General features: G+C 56.8%; 1 protein-coding gene across 1 annotated transcript; it reads right to left on the bottom strand.

The window, feature by feature from the left end:
• Nucleotides 1-594: 594 nt before the first annotated feature.
• On the bottom strand, nt 595-2,496 carry LOC123121706 (STOREKEEPER protein). The gene has a single exon (XM_044541724.1). The coding sequence runs from the start codon at nt 2,339-2,341 to the stop codon at nt 869-871; it is 1,473 nt and encodes a 490-aa protein (XP_044397659.1). The 5' UTR covers nt 2,342-2,496; the 3' UTR covers nt 595-868.
• Between the last annotated feature and the right edge of the window lie 10,419 nt (nt 2,497-12,915).

Below are 12,915 nucleotides of genomic sequence, written 5' to 3'. Positions count from 1 at the left end.
CACCATAGACATTAAACATGTGCAGAGATCACAATCAACAAAGGTTTCCATCAGGTGTATTTCAGACTACTATTCCATCCTGAGAAAGCATCGACTTCAGAATATCCCCTTTTCAAAGAATGTGTTCTGTGATGAAAGCACTAGTGAATCATGTTAAAGCTAACCCCTATTTTTGACCCTCAACTATAACAACCACAGCACATCATCCTATTCAATTCAAGCCAAATTGGCATGCCTTACATAATGGATGGTAGGAACAACATCTCGCAAACTTTACAATATATAAACAACATTCTCACTATAAGAACTTGCTTAAATATAACACGCCGCTTAAATCTAACAGGCCCTGAAGCATGCACAGTAGCAGATTGTTCCTCGACTACAATTACAAGATTAGTTAAGGTGAGTACACAACTAGAAATGCCAATGAATCAAGAAACCAAAAAGAAGACACTGCAACTCTAATTAAGCACAATGACATGACCTAGCATGGTCACAAAATTATGCAACTCTATGCGCGTAAGACGATAGCACCCAATTTTGACCAGCCTGCAGATGATGTGATTTAAAAGGCCCAGCACAAAGGGGGGGATATGTAGCATTCAAAACGAGGATGCAAGAACCCTGATTTGACACAACCAAATAGCATATAAACCACAAGTTAGCACCTAAGAATCACAAAATACAATGATCCATGAACAATAACAAGGAGAAGACCATCACTCCATGTTCTATGCCTAATTTTGATGGAGGCAACTGCAACCTTGTCCAGGGAAGTAAGTAATTAACCACATATAGTCTATCTAGAAACAAAAAGACTGATTTCCCCCTTCCAACAGTTTACCAATCACTATCGATCAGCCATTATTCAGTCAGCACTCTCAAGGGCATCGAGCACCATCCTCACCGTCTCCTTCATCAGGTCCATCCTACGCAGCTGCTGTCTGATCTCCGTCAACCTAAACCTCCTCAGCTTTTCCTCAATGGCCCGCGCTTTTGATCCTTCGAGCACCTCAAATGCCTTCTTGAATGCCGCACCACTCGGATGCTCCTTGGACAGCTCCTCAACAGTCTCCCACAGGTAGGGATATGCATCCTTCCCCTTCTCAAGCCCGCTTTTCCCTCTGCCATTGGCATTGACAGCCCCAAGCCCAATCCCATTGCCATTGGCCGCTGTAATTGGCCTCACCTTCCGGTTCTTGATGTGGTAGCGGTCATCCCGCTGACTCTCCATATCATCATCACTATCTCCGCTGTATTGCAATTCATCACTATCACCACCACCATAATTCTCATACCCACTGCCTCCTCCATCACCACCACCACTACCAACCAACCCCCAAACCTTCTTGGCATGCTCATAGATGCTGCGGTCATGAGGAGTGTGCAATTCTTGCTCCCGTCCATTCTTGGCACGGGTGGCAAGTAACTGGTACTTCTGCTTGAGGCGCCGGACCTTGTCACTGAGCTGCGTGGTGGATACCCTAACACTGAGCTGGGCACGGATGTGGCTGTGGAGCTTACCGATGTCATTGGTGGAACCAGGGAGCACGCCGCTCTTGGCGCGGTATGTGGCGAGGCCGCGCAGGATGAGAAGCTCGTCGCCATGGCTCCAGAGCCGCGACGGGCGCTTCAGCGGGTCCGGAGAGGGCGCTGATATGGCGGCGCTGCGGGGGCGCTTGACGCGCGGCTCCGAGGCAGAGGCGCTGCCGCGGGGCGGCGAGTCCATGGGGCGGGAGCTGATGGGTTTGATGATGGATGCCTCCGCGCGGGGGCGGCGCGCGGAGCGGAGCGGCGAGACGTTGTCGTCTTCAGAGTCGGCGCCGGCGGCCGGGTCGAGGTCGGCGTCCGAGGCCACGGGCGCGGCGGAGTCCTCGGAGTCGGAGTTGATGCCGGGGGAGCGCGCCCTGGGCTTGCCGCCGGGCTTGGGCGACGAGGGGGCGGCCTTGGGAGCGGCGAGACGGCGGTCGGCCTCGGCGTCGGAGTCCTCGGAGTTGTAGGAGTCGGAGTTGATGCCGGGGGAGCGCGCCCTGGGCTTGCCGCCGGGCTTGGGCGAGGAGGCGGCGGGCTTGGGCGCGGGGCGGCGGTGCGCCTCGGCGTCGGAGTCGTAGGTGCCCCCGGAGTCGGATCCGGCGGCGGCGGAGTCGGCCGCGACGGAGGGGGTGGAGGAGGGCGCGGCGGCGGACGACTTAGGGTTAGGGTTGGGCGGCGGGGTCTTGGAGGGGTCGGTGTCAGAGGGGGGGTCGTCGCGGTCGCGGCGGCCGTGGCCCGCGTCGCCCTCCGCGTCGGAGGCGTCGGACGGGGACCCCCACGCCGTGGCGGCGGAGCGCTTGGGCGCCATGCGGCGGGGCGGCGAGGTCTGGCTCTGGCCTGGGGCGCTCTCGCTCGCCTCGTGTCCCTCGCGTCGCGCTGGGGGGTCTGCGCTGCGCTGGGCTGTGGTGTGTGCTGTGCTCTGCTGCTAACCCACCCGGCGGCCTTTGGGTAACCTGTATCCGCATCGGTGCCGATATTTTAAGCGGCGCGGTGCGTGGGATCGAGTCGTTGGGTGCGGCGGGTGGGCGTGCTTGATTGGCATGCGCCACGCCCACGCCCGCGGTGGGTGGGTGGGTGCCGTGCCGGCGTTCCGTGCGGTGCGCAATGCCGATGCCAATGCCTGTCCGCGGCATGCGGCGGCCAGCACGCCAATTACTGACCCAAGAGGGTTCGCCGTCTCCTTGCGAAACAGTCGGCGCGACCGGGCGGTGCTCGCTCCGGCCGGGTGTCCACCTCGCCTCGTTTTCTTTTGACTCGAGTCAGACTGGTTCAAGTTTGGCTAGGTTTATCGAGTGCAACAGCATGATGTGAATTAAAGTTTAGGGTGCCCTTTTCCTTCTCGAAGGCATTGTCGTGGATCTTTCACACATTGACCACATGTGCTCTCGAGGCTCGTATCCAGCTTCTGGACCGGACGAGACGACGTCCTGGGCGTCGCAACCTCCTTGGTCCATCATCTTGAAGCCTCTGATCATGTCTTGCTTGTTTGACGTCTCGATTGAAGTGTGGTGGCCGGTTTAAGGTCTATAGTTGCATTTGGCGGTGCAGGGTTGGTGGTGTTTGCATCTAGTTTTTCTTTATCCTCATGTGATCCTCCATTGAGATGTGCGCATTGGTATTGCCATTCGATCGAGTTTGCGAAAGAGCCTGATGCTCTCATCTGAAGTCGGGTTAGCGAGATAGTGTTCCACGTTGGATCCCCTCGTCCATATGAACACACCTCCTCCTCCTTAAGGATATTGTCAAGCCTTTGCCTTGCTTGGTGAGATGAAGATGAAAGTTGAAGTCCTCTGTGGTGGTTGTGTCGATGTGATCCATGATTACAAGCAATGACTCTTTCCATCCTTGTAGCTCTCTTGTCGTTTCTTTTTTGTGTGTGGTCTGTAATCATTATATCTTGTATCCCTATAATAACAGAATCATGTACCAAGTGTCAGTTGAGGTATCAACCCCAACGTCATATAACATGTTTACAAACACCCTTATAAGAACACGAGACATCTACCCATCAGAAACTAAGCCTTATTATAGGACCACACGATCAAGAATAGAAGCTATTAAAGTAAAGCATACTACAAACTACAATAATTGTCTGAAACAACAACACATCTCCAGGGGTCATTACCCAACAATCATGAGCGCCACATGCGCCCAACATCTCTTTTTGCTAAGGATATCAACAGCCACAGGAAACATTAATCTTGCCCCTTTGTCTTGTGCCTCTCGTAGTTCTCGTCTTTGTAACAGTTTCAAAAACTCTAGCCAATGTGTATATAAGGATATATGTTGTCAAAGCAAGCTCTATTTCTGGATTTTCACAAAGCCCAATAACAACAACCATCCCCACTGCTACCAAGCCCCTAACTTTCCTAGGGAATTCAACAATCTAGCCATATAAATCGTGTACGGAATCAACATTCATATCTATACCAAAAGCACATTTTTATGACACCCCAAGCATACCTAGCCAAAGAGCAATGCAAACATATCCAGTTTTCCTGTATGTCCTCTTCCTAATTCCTCCATGTTTCCTTAGTTGGCATCCTTCCCCTAAGCTCCTACTCCATTCTCCTATCCTAACTAGGTTGGCTTGAAGTCACACATTCAACTTCTTATGTACTTAATTTGTTATGCTTTCCAGTCTTCCCCTCTCACTACTAGCTCTTTGCAAAGCAGATCCATATTGTTGCACATTTGTTTTCCCTTTTAAACTCTCTACCCTTTTCTTTGCAGTTCCTTGTTGAACTCGGAGATAGTGATTTGATGCCCATCAATCAAGTGCCCTCCCTCTTCCTACACTTTCTCTAGCTCAAAACCAATATGATACACCAAAGATACATTCTTATGAGTAAATTCCACAATATATGGGATCTTACTAGGGTCCTTCACCCACACTTAATTATGACCACCTCATTTTCCCAAAATTCTTTCATGCCAACATCAAGGAAGGTGCCTATAAGATTAGTAATTTCAGCAAACCCATCCACGTGAAGGAAAGGTTCAATCACCTCAAAAGCTTGTACCCAAACAGAGCTTAGTTTAAAAACTACTCAAAGGTCTTCAGTCATTTTTTGAAATTCTAATAACCACTGCAGTACCCTTCAAACCAAAGTTGTAATCACTGATTGTCGGAGTAATGGGCCACGGGTAGGCTAACCCGAGACTCAGAACCTTTCAAGACATCGGGGCTGGCTGCGCCCCTAAAGGCACCAAGACGAAGTGCCGCTTTCTGGTGGCCGGCTAGAGGAATAGCCGGCCGCCCGTAGACGGCCGAGTTCTAGTGGGCGGCTTCCAGAGAAGCCGACATCAAGACAGCCGACTCCTAGTGGGCGGCTTCCAGAGAAGCCAGCCCCTAGCAGTCGGCCCGAGGCGCCCATGAAGCCTGCGCCCTCATCAAGAAAGACAAGACAGGGAGTGGCTACAGTATAGCCTATCCCTCCCAAATCCAGGGATGGGCGTGGCCATAGTGCACTGACCGGCGGAGATTTCCGCCTGGCGCAGCACTGTTGCCACTCCACCCCTGACGTCACCACAAGCAGGCGGAGCCCTGCTCCCACGACGGCCTGTCGGTACGGCCCAAGGACGACGGGCCCCACCGATCAGCGAGAGCCCGGAAGACGGCTAGAGCCCCACCAGTCGGATCCGAGGGAGGTCGGCCCCCAGCAGCCGGCCCGCCCCTTCCTCGGGACCCACGCGCCATTAACCAGACGAGACACAGAGTGGCTACAGTAATCGTCCACCAGGCGGCGGGGCTGTAGCCACGCTCCCTTGACCGAGCCTGCGTCATTAGCATCACGGCTACAGTGATCAGCAGTCGACAAGACCCGTGAGCGGCGGGGGCGGCCTGTCGGCTCCGCACCAGACCAGTCGGCGGGGCCCACCAGGCGGCGGGCCCCAGCAGCCGGCGGAGAAGCCGGCCACTAGAGAGACTGACAGCCGGGTCCTACACCCGACCGGATTACTATTGTACCCCTGGGGGTAGGCCTATATAAACCCCCAGGGCACCCATGCAAAGGGTTCCCAGCTTGTTAGAACTAGACCGACCCATAGAGAAAGGAGAGAGCAAGCCTTGCTTTCTTCCACCTCTAGCAAACAGCTCAAGGAGCACCATTGTACTCACTAGTGCCTTAGTGATCATGCGGAGATCCCGCAGAGCAGGACTAGGGGTGTTATCTCCTAGGAGAGCCCCGAACCTGGGTAAAGTCGCCGGCGTTCGTGTCTACGCCTCATCCCGCTTTCAGGCACCGGCGACGTTCTACTCGCTCCCACCATGATAAGCCATCCATTGGCATATGTCGCACCCAACCCCGGACATTTGGCACCCACTGTGGGGCAAGGTGCACCGTCGTCCGGAGACCTGTTCTGGACGGTAACCCTTTTCCTCCCTGGCGAGCGCAGCCAGCCCGGCACGCCAGACGGAGTCTGCGCTGACGCGCTGCATGGCGCGGAGGTCGCCTGCGCGGCGAGCTGCCTCGCCGATCTTGTTGGCGAGGTTCGCCTCTCCGACGAGCCCGTGTCTGACGCGGGCACCGAAGGCCCCGAGAGCCGCCTCGCGAGCCTCCTCGATCAGCTCCACGTCACCAGCGAGCCGGCTGTGGACTTGGAATCTGTAGGCTCCACCGACCCGATGCTTGTCAATTCCGACACTGCGTCGCTTGACGCGTTCCCCACCAACGTGGTGGTCTACGATGAGCCGCTTCCTCGCGCGGAGAGCGGCGGAAGCGCCATCACGGAGGTGCTTGTCATGGCCACAGCGAGCACTCCAGCGGAGGTGCTCATGACCCGCTCGATGCGGCACTGCAAGACCTGACGGCGCCCATTCCAGAAGACGCTGACGCCGAGATGCTGGAAGCGCGCCGCGCCCAGCTAGTCGAGAGCGCCAAGAAGCTGGCCAACATGAGACGCCTATCGGAGGCCTACCTGCGCGAGATGGACCGCACTGTGGGTGGCACGCCGGCTCCTGGTGGGCCTAGTCGCATAGGTACGGTCCAGCAACGCGGCGCGGCCCTGGCCAGCCTATTTGGGGCAGATCGCCCCGTCTACGCCACGCCCGCGGAAAACATCCGAGCTGCCCAGGCGGTAGCAGAAGAGCTGGACAAGTTTGAGGGCGAAGAGCATCGCCAGATGGCGGAGCACGTCCAGCGACTCCTCGACGCGGCTGCTGAGCAGCACGAGGCCAGCTGCCGTACTGAGGCTCCCAACCGGCAAAATGAAGATCCGCCTCCCCGCCGAGATCAAGGCGCGACGTCCCGGACGCCGACTGGTGGCGCCCGTGGAAGAAGAGACAAGGAGCCGGCTGCCAGCCGTAGCCGGACTCGCCTCACCATCGAGCGCGACCAAGACGGCCGCCCAAGAGCAGTAGAACGACGGGATGACTGTCCGCCTCCTCCCCCTCGCAGGGAAAGGCGCGTCTCCCCGCCGCCTGTTGAACACCCGACACTCGGCGACCGCCTTGGCCGCCGAGAAGGAGTCAGAGAGAATGATGCCCGCCATCGGATCGACCGTCTCCACCGATCCCTGGCGCTAGAAGAAGAAGATGAGCTGGGTCCGCCTTGTTTTGGCCCCCGCATTCGAGATGAGCCCTTCCCCAAAGGGTTCACGCTCCCGAGAGACACGCCCAAATACACCGGCTCCGCGAAGCTGGATGACTGGCTGGTCGACTACTCCACGGCCGTCAGCATCGCGAACGGCAACAAGCGCGTTGTCGTGAAGTATGTTCCGCTCATGCTCCAGGGCATGGCCCGGACATGGCTGAACAGCCTGAAGCCCCGCAACATCAACAGCTGGGTCGATTTCGCCGAAGCCTTACCAGCACGTACAAGCGGCTGCCCAAGCCTCGGCAGCTCTCCTTGTGCGTCCAAGGCCCCAGCGAGTCGACTCGTGACTACCTCACGCGCTGGGCCGAGCTCCGCAACTCTTGCGAGGGCGTGCACGAGGTGCAGGCCATCGAGTACTTCACCGCCGGGTGCCGAGAGGGCACCCTTGTCAAGCACAGGCTTCTCTGCGACGAGCCGGCGACCCTCGACGAGCTGCTGATCATAGCAGATAAATACGCCACGGCCGACTCCTCCATGAAGGCAGAGATCCAAGTTGATGTGTCTGGCAAAGTGGCTACTCCAGCTCCTCGGGCCCCGGCTGGCGACTCCAGTCGGCGTCAGCAGCCCAACGACAACAAATGCAAGGCCGCGCAGCTGGCTTCTACAAGCCGGCAGGTGGCGACAGTCGAAGACCAGCAGCCGGAAGGGCAGCCTCCATCCAAGCGCCAGAAGGGCGGCAAGCCCAATTGGCTACCCGCTTTCTCGTATGAGCAGACCCTTGATGCGCCCTGCAAGTTCCACAGTGGTGCGAAGCCGTCCAACCACACCACTCGGAAGTGCCATTGGCTCACCAGGATCGCCAAGGGTGACGGCCTTCTGCCTCCTCCGCCTGCTGGGCAGCCGCCTCCTCCTCCCCCCCAGTAGCCGGCGGTTCGACCAGTCGGAGCCATACAAGACGAGTATCCTGAAGAGCACGGAGCTTATGTCATGTTCACGAGTGTGGCCGACGATAAGCACAGCAGACGGCAACGACAGCAAGAAGTGAATGCAGTGGCATCAGAGACCCCCGAGTTCATGCATTAGTCCGAGAAGCCCATCAGCTGGAGCAGAGCCGACCACCCGGAAGTAATGCCCAATCCCGGCTCCTATGCCCTGGTTCTGGATGCCACTTTTGCCACAGATAGGCGAGCTGCTCGTTTTCCCCGAGTTCTGATAGATGGTGGCAGCAGCATCAACATCCTGTACAAGGATACCATGGAGAAGTTAGGAATCAAACAAAGGCAGTTGCAGCTCAGCCGGACTGTTTTCCATGGCATAGTTCCTAGCCTTTCCTGCTCACCAATCAGCAAGATCTAGATAGACGTCCTCTTTGGAGACAAAGATCACTTCCGCCGAGAGCCAGTCTGGTTTGAGGTGGTGGACCTTGAGAGCCCATACCATGCCCTACTTGGCCGGCCTACTCTGGCCAAGTTCATGGCGGTCCCCCACTATGCTTACCTCAAGATGAAGATGCCGAGTTCCAAGGGAATCCTGACCATAGCATGGGATTACAAGAAGTCGTCCGCTTGCGCAGCAGATAGCAGCCGGCTGGCCGAGTCCCTTGTGATCGCGGCTGAGAAGCGGCTCCTTGACCGAGTTGTGGCAATGGCAGGCAAGCAGCCGGAAATGTCACCCAACCCCAAGGAGTCGGAAGCCGAGGGCTCGTTCAAGCCGGCCAAAGAGACAAAGAAGATACCCTTGGACCCGGAGCACCCGGAGAGGTACGTTGTCATAGGTGCAAACCTTGACAGCAAATAGGAAGGCAAGCTCGTCGATTTCCTCCGTGAGAATTGAGACATCTTTGCATGGTCACCTAAAGACATGCCGGGTGTTCTGACGGATTTCGCCGAGCACAAGTTACATGTCCGGTCCGATGCCAAGCCAGTCAGGCAGCCCTTGCGCCGCCTGTCAGAAGAGAAGAGAAGAGTCGTTGGAGAAGAGATAGCCCGGCTACTGGCAGCCAGCTTCATCATGGAAGTGTTCTTTCCAGAGTGGCTGGCCAACCCAGTCCTTGTGCTGAAGAAAAACAAGCAGTGGCGCATGTGTATTGATTACACCAGCCTCAACAAAGCCTGCCCCAAAGACCCATTTGCTTTGCCGAGAATTGATCAAGTGATAGACTCCACAGCCGGATGCGAGCTGTTGAGTTTTTTGGACGCATACTCGGGGTATCACCAAATCAAGCTGAACCCGGCCGACAGGCTGAAGACCGTCTTCATCACACCATTTGGAGCCTTCTGCTACTTGACCATGACGTTCGGCTTGAGGAATGCTGGCGCCACATTTCAACGTTGCATGCAGAAGTGCCTCCTCAAGCAACTCGGCAGGAACGCCCACGTTTATGTGGACGATGTTGTGGTGAAGATGGAGAAGCGTGGAACGCTGCTAGAAGACCTCAAGGAGACCTTTGAGAACTTGCGCCGATTTCAAATCAAGCTCAACCCGGAGAAATGCGTCTTCGGAGTACCAGCCGGCCAGCTTCTTGGCTTTCTGGTCTCAGAGCGTGGCATAGAATGCAACCCTGTGAAGATCAAGGCCATCGAGAGGATGGAAGTGCCCACCCGACTGCTCGACGTGCAAAAGTTCACCGGCTGCTTGGCGTCCATCAGCCGCTTCATCAGTCGCCTGGGAGAGAAGGCTCTTCCCCTGTACCAGCTCATGAAGAAGACCACTTTTTCGAGTGGAACGACAAGGCGGATGATGCTTTTCTCCAGCTCAAGAAGATGTTGACTACTCCACCTGTCCTGGCGGCTCCGACTCCTAAGGAGCCAATGCTCCTCTACATCGCCGCCACCAGCCGGGTGGTCAGCACAGTCATAGTGGTAGAACGCAAGAAGGAAGGCAAGGCACTACCAGTCCAGAGACCAGTGTATTACCTGAGTGAAGTGTTGTTAGCCTCCAAGCAGAACTACCCCCACTATCAGAAGATGTGCTACGGCGTGCACTTTGCCGCCAAGAAATTGAAGCCGTATTTCCAAGAGGGAGACCTTGTGCTCCGGCTGATCCAGCGAACAGCCGACTAGCACAAGCTCTCAGCGCCTTGGGAAGGCCCCTTCATCATCAGCAAAGTGTTGGGCAACGACTCCTACTACCTGATCGACGCTCAGAAGCCTCGAGCGCGCAAGAAGGACGACTCCGGCAAGGAGACGGAGCGGCCATGGAACGCAAATCTCCTCCGAAGATTTTACAGTTGATGCAGTATGTACCCCGCTACCTTTTGTATTAAAGTACGAAGACTCCGGGTCCCCCGAGAAGAGCTCGGGGACTGCCCTCCTTTATCTATATGATAAGAATTATGCCTATGAATGCGTCATTTTCTTTATGCCACTTGGCACTGGGTCCGACTAGTCGGCCCGGGGACTCGCCGCCTTGTACTATGAAATGCTTCCTGCAGCCGGACAAGTAATGTGTTGGAACTTAAGCCGTCTCCTGCCAGAAGCCGCAGCTCGCAGAGCGACTGTCTGGTGGGCAGGAGTAAGGCAGAAAGGGTGCCCACATGAAAAATGGCTAAGGACCCAAAGCATGTGCATAGTTCAAGCTGGCTTCCCACCTCTATGACCGGCTGTTGAGCAGCCAGCCGGCCGGCTTCTACTTAACTTGCTAAAGAACTCTAAAACGGCTAAGTACTTGCCTCCCTGGAAGTAGCTAAGTACTTGACCCAGCCACTGTCCGCAGAGCGGCTGTTCGGCTGGCAAGACGGCAACCAAGGGAAGGCGGCAAAGGAAAGAAGCCAAAGAGCATCAAGCAAGAAAAGATAGAACTCGGAAAAATATTTTACATAGCAAAAGGCCCTTGGTCGATATTCAACGAAAGTTTGAGATACACCCCGCGGGTGGAATTGTGCAAAATTAACAAGTTTGTCGAGACTGATAGGCAGGTAAAGCAAAAGATAAACTGGCGGCCTAGGGAGCGGCAGACGGGTTCGGTGGATCGGAGGAGTCGGTGGCGCCGGTTGGTGGAGCGGCCGGCTGGTCAGTCTCCGCTTGGCCGCCTCCAGTGGCAGCCGGCTTGCTTGGGCGTGGCTCGTTGCTGGAGGCGCGGTCGAGCTGAGGTTGGCCGTCCGCTCCGACCTCTGGCGCCTCCTCTTCGCCTTCCTCCTCCTCCTCGTCTCCTTCCTCGCTGCTGGAGTCTATCACCTCGGCCGAGTCCTCGCCGTCCTCCGGGTTCAGCCCAAACCATTCTGGTGGTGCCTCGACGCCGTTCTCAACCCGCTCCGGGACGAAGATGCTGGTGTTGGTGTACTCGGCGATTGTCGCCGCACGCTTGACAAGGTCATCTTCCATGACCGCCAACTCCGCCTGAGCCTCCAGCCGAAATGTGGCCAGCTGGGCTATATTTAGCCTAGGGTACCACGCCTTGACGAATTCCAAGGCCCGACGCGCTCCAGCCCGGGCCGAGGAGCCTTTCCAGGCCTCAAGATGGCCGGCCGCCACCTCCAGCCAGTCGGCAGTCCGACTGGGAGTGCGCGGTGCTGGCATGTCCGGCCACAGGGCGGCGATCGCTTGGGCGCCGACACGCTGAACACGGCGTAGCATTCGGTGAGCTGGCCGAAGACGGGCCTCGATGCTCAGGAGCTACTCGCTAAGGGTTCGGGGGGCGTCGGCAACGATCTGTGCGCCTTCCGCCCTCCGTCCTTCGCGATCAGCTTCAATGGCCTGATTGGCGGCGTCAGAGTGACCAGGGAAGAAGTCTGCCAAGACAGAAAGCAAAGAGCCAAAGTTAGAGACAAGAGGCCGACTCGACCAGCAGCCGGCAGCTCAAAGAAGGAAAAAGAGGGAAGCTCACCATCAACTATGTCTTCGATCTCGTGAAAGCCAGAAGTCAGCATCGCCTCCTTGTCGGTCCAGGCGGAGCGTTCGATCACGAACTCAGCAAGGAGGCTGGTCTCCTTGTCCTCCGCCTCCTTCTGGGCCTTCTTGAGAAGCTCCGCCAGTTGCGCGACCAGCCAGTCACGCTCTTCAGCCAGCTTGCCGCACTCCTCCTCCTTAGCGTGCAGCGCGGTGTTGGCTTTGCCCAGCTGCTGCTGCAAGGCGGCGTTGGCTTCTGCAGAAGAAAAGAAGAAGGGAAAGGCTTCAGCAACCAGCAAAGAAGAAGCACAGTGGCCGGGGAGATCCGGCCCGACTGCTCAGCAGTCGGCCCGAATCTCGGAGACTACAGCCCGCGGGTGCGCCAGCGCGCCCCCGCGGAGAAAGAAGTCGTCAATATCAACCCAAAGAAGAACAATTGCCGGGGAGATCCGGCCCGACTGCTCAGCAGTCGGCCCGAATCTCGGGGACTACAGCCCGCGGGTGCACCAGCGCGCCCCCGCAGAGAAAGACGAGGACTTACTTCGGCTCTCCGACAAGTGGACAACACGTTGATCCAACTCCTGGACTTTGGAGTTGAAGGCGGCCGCACTAAGGTTATGATAATCCTGCAGCAAGGACATCAGCGCTCAGAGCCTGCTAATTAAAGTTCCGAGCCGCCTGCTCAGCAGCCGGCCCGGAACTCGGGGACTACACCCAGTGGGTGCGCTGACGCGCCCCCACGAAGCAATACAAGAAGTTAAAAACAAAGAAGCAAGAAGCGTACCCGGATGGCCTCTCGTGATTCCAGGAACGTCTTGTTGCAGTGCTTGATAGCGTCGGCCTCGGCGTGGAGTTTGGCTTGAACATCCAGGATCGCCTTGTTTAGAGGGCCCGTCCCGCCTCCCCGCACCCACCCAGTGGGCGCGGCGCTGGTCGCCTCAGTGTCCGGGATCGAGGAGCTTGCGGCGCCGGTCTCCAGCGGGCGTGGTGCCGAAGCCACCTTCGCAAGTCGGCGGCGC

Source organism: Triticum aestivum, chromosome 5D (assembly GCF_018294505.1).
Source record: "Triticum aestivum cultivar Chinese Spring chromosome 5D, IWGSC CS RefSeq v2.1, whole genome shotgun sequence".
Lineage (NCBI taxonomy): Eukaryota > Viridiplantae > Streptophyta > Magnoliopsida > Poales > Poaceae > Triticum > Triticum aestivum.
The sequence above is the reverse complement of the archived record's forward strand: the minus strand, read 5'-3'. Positions and strand labels throughout refer to the sequence as shown.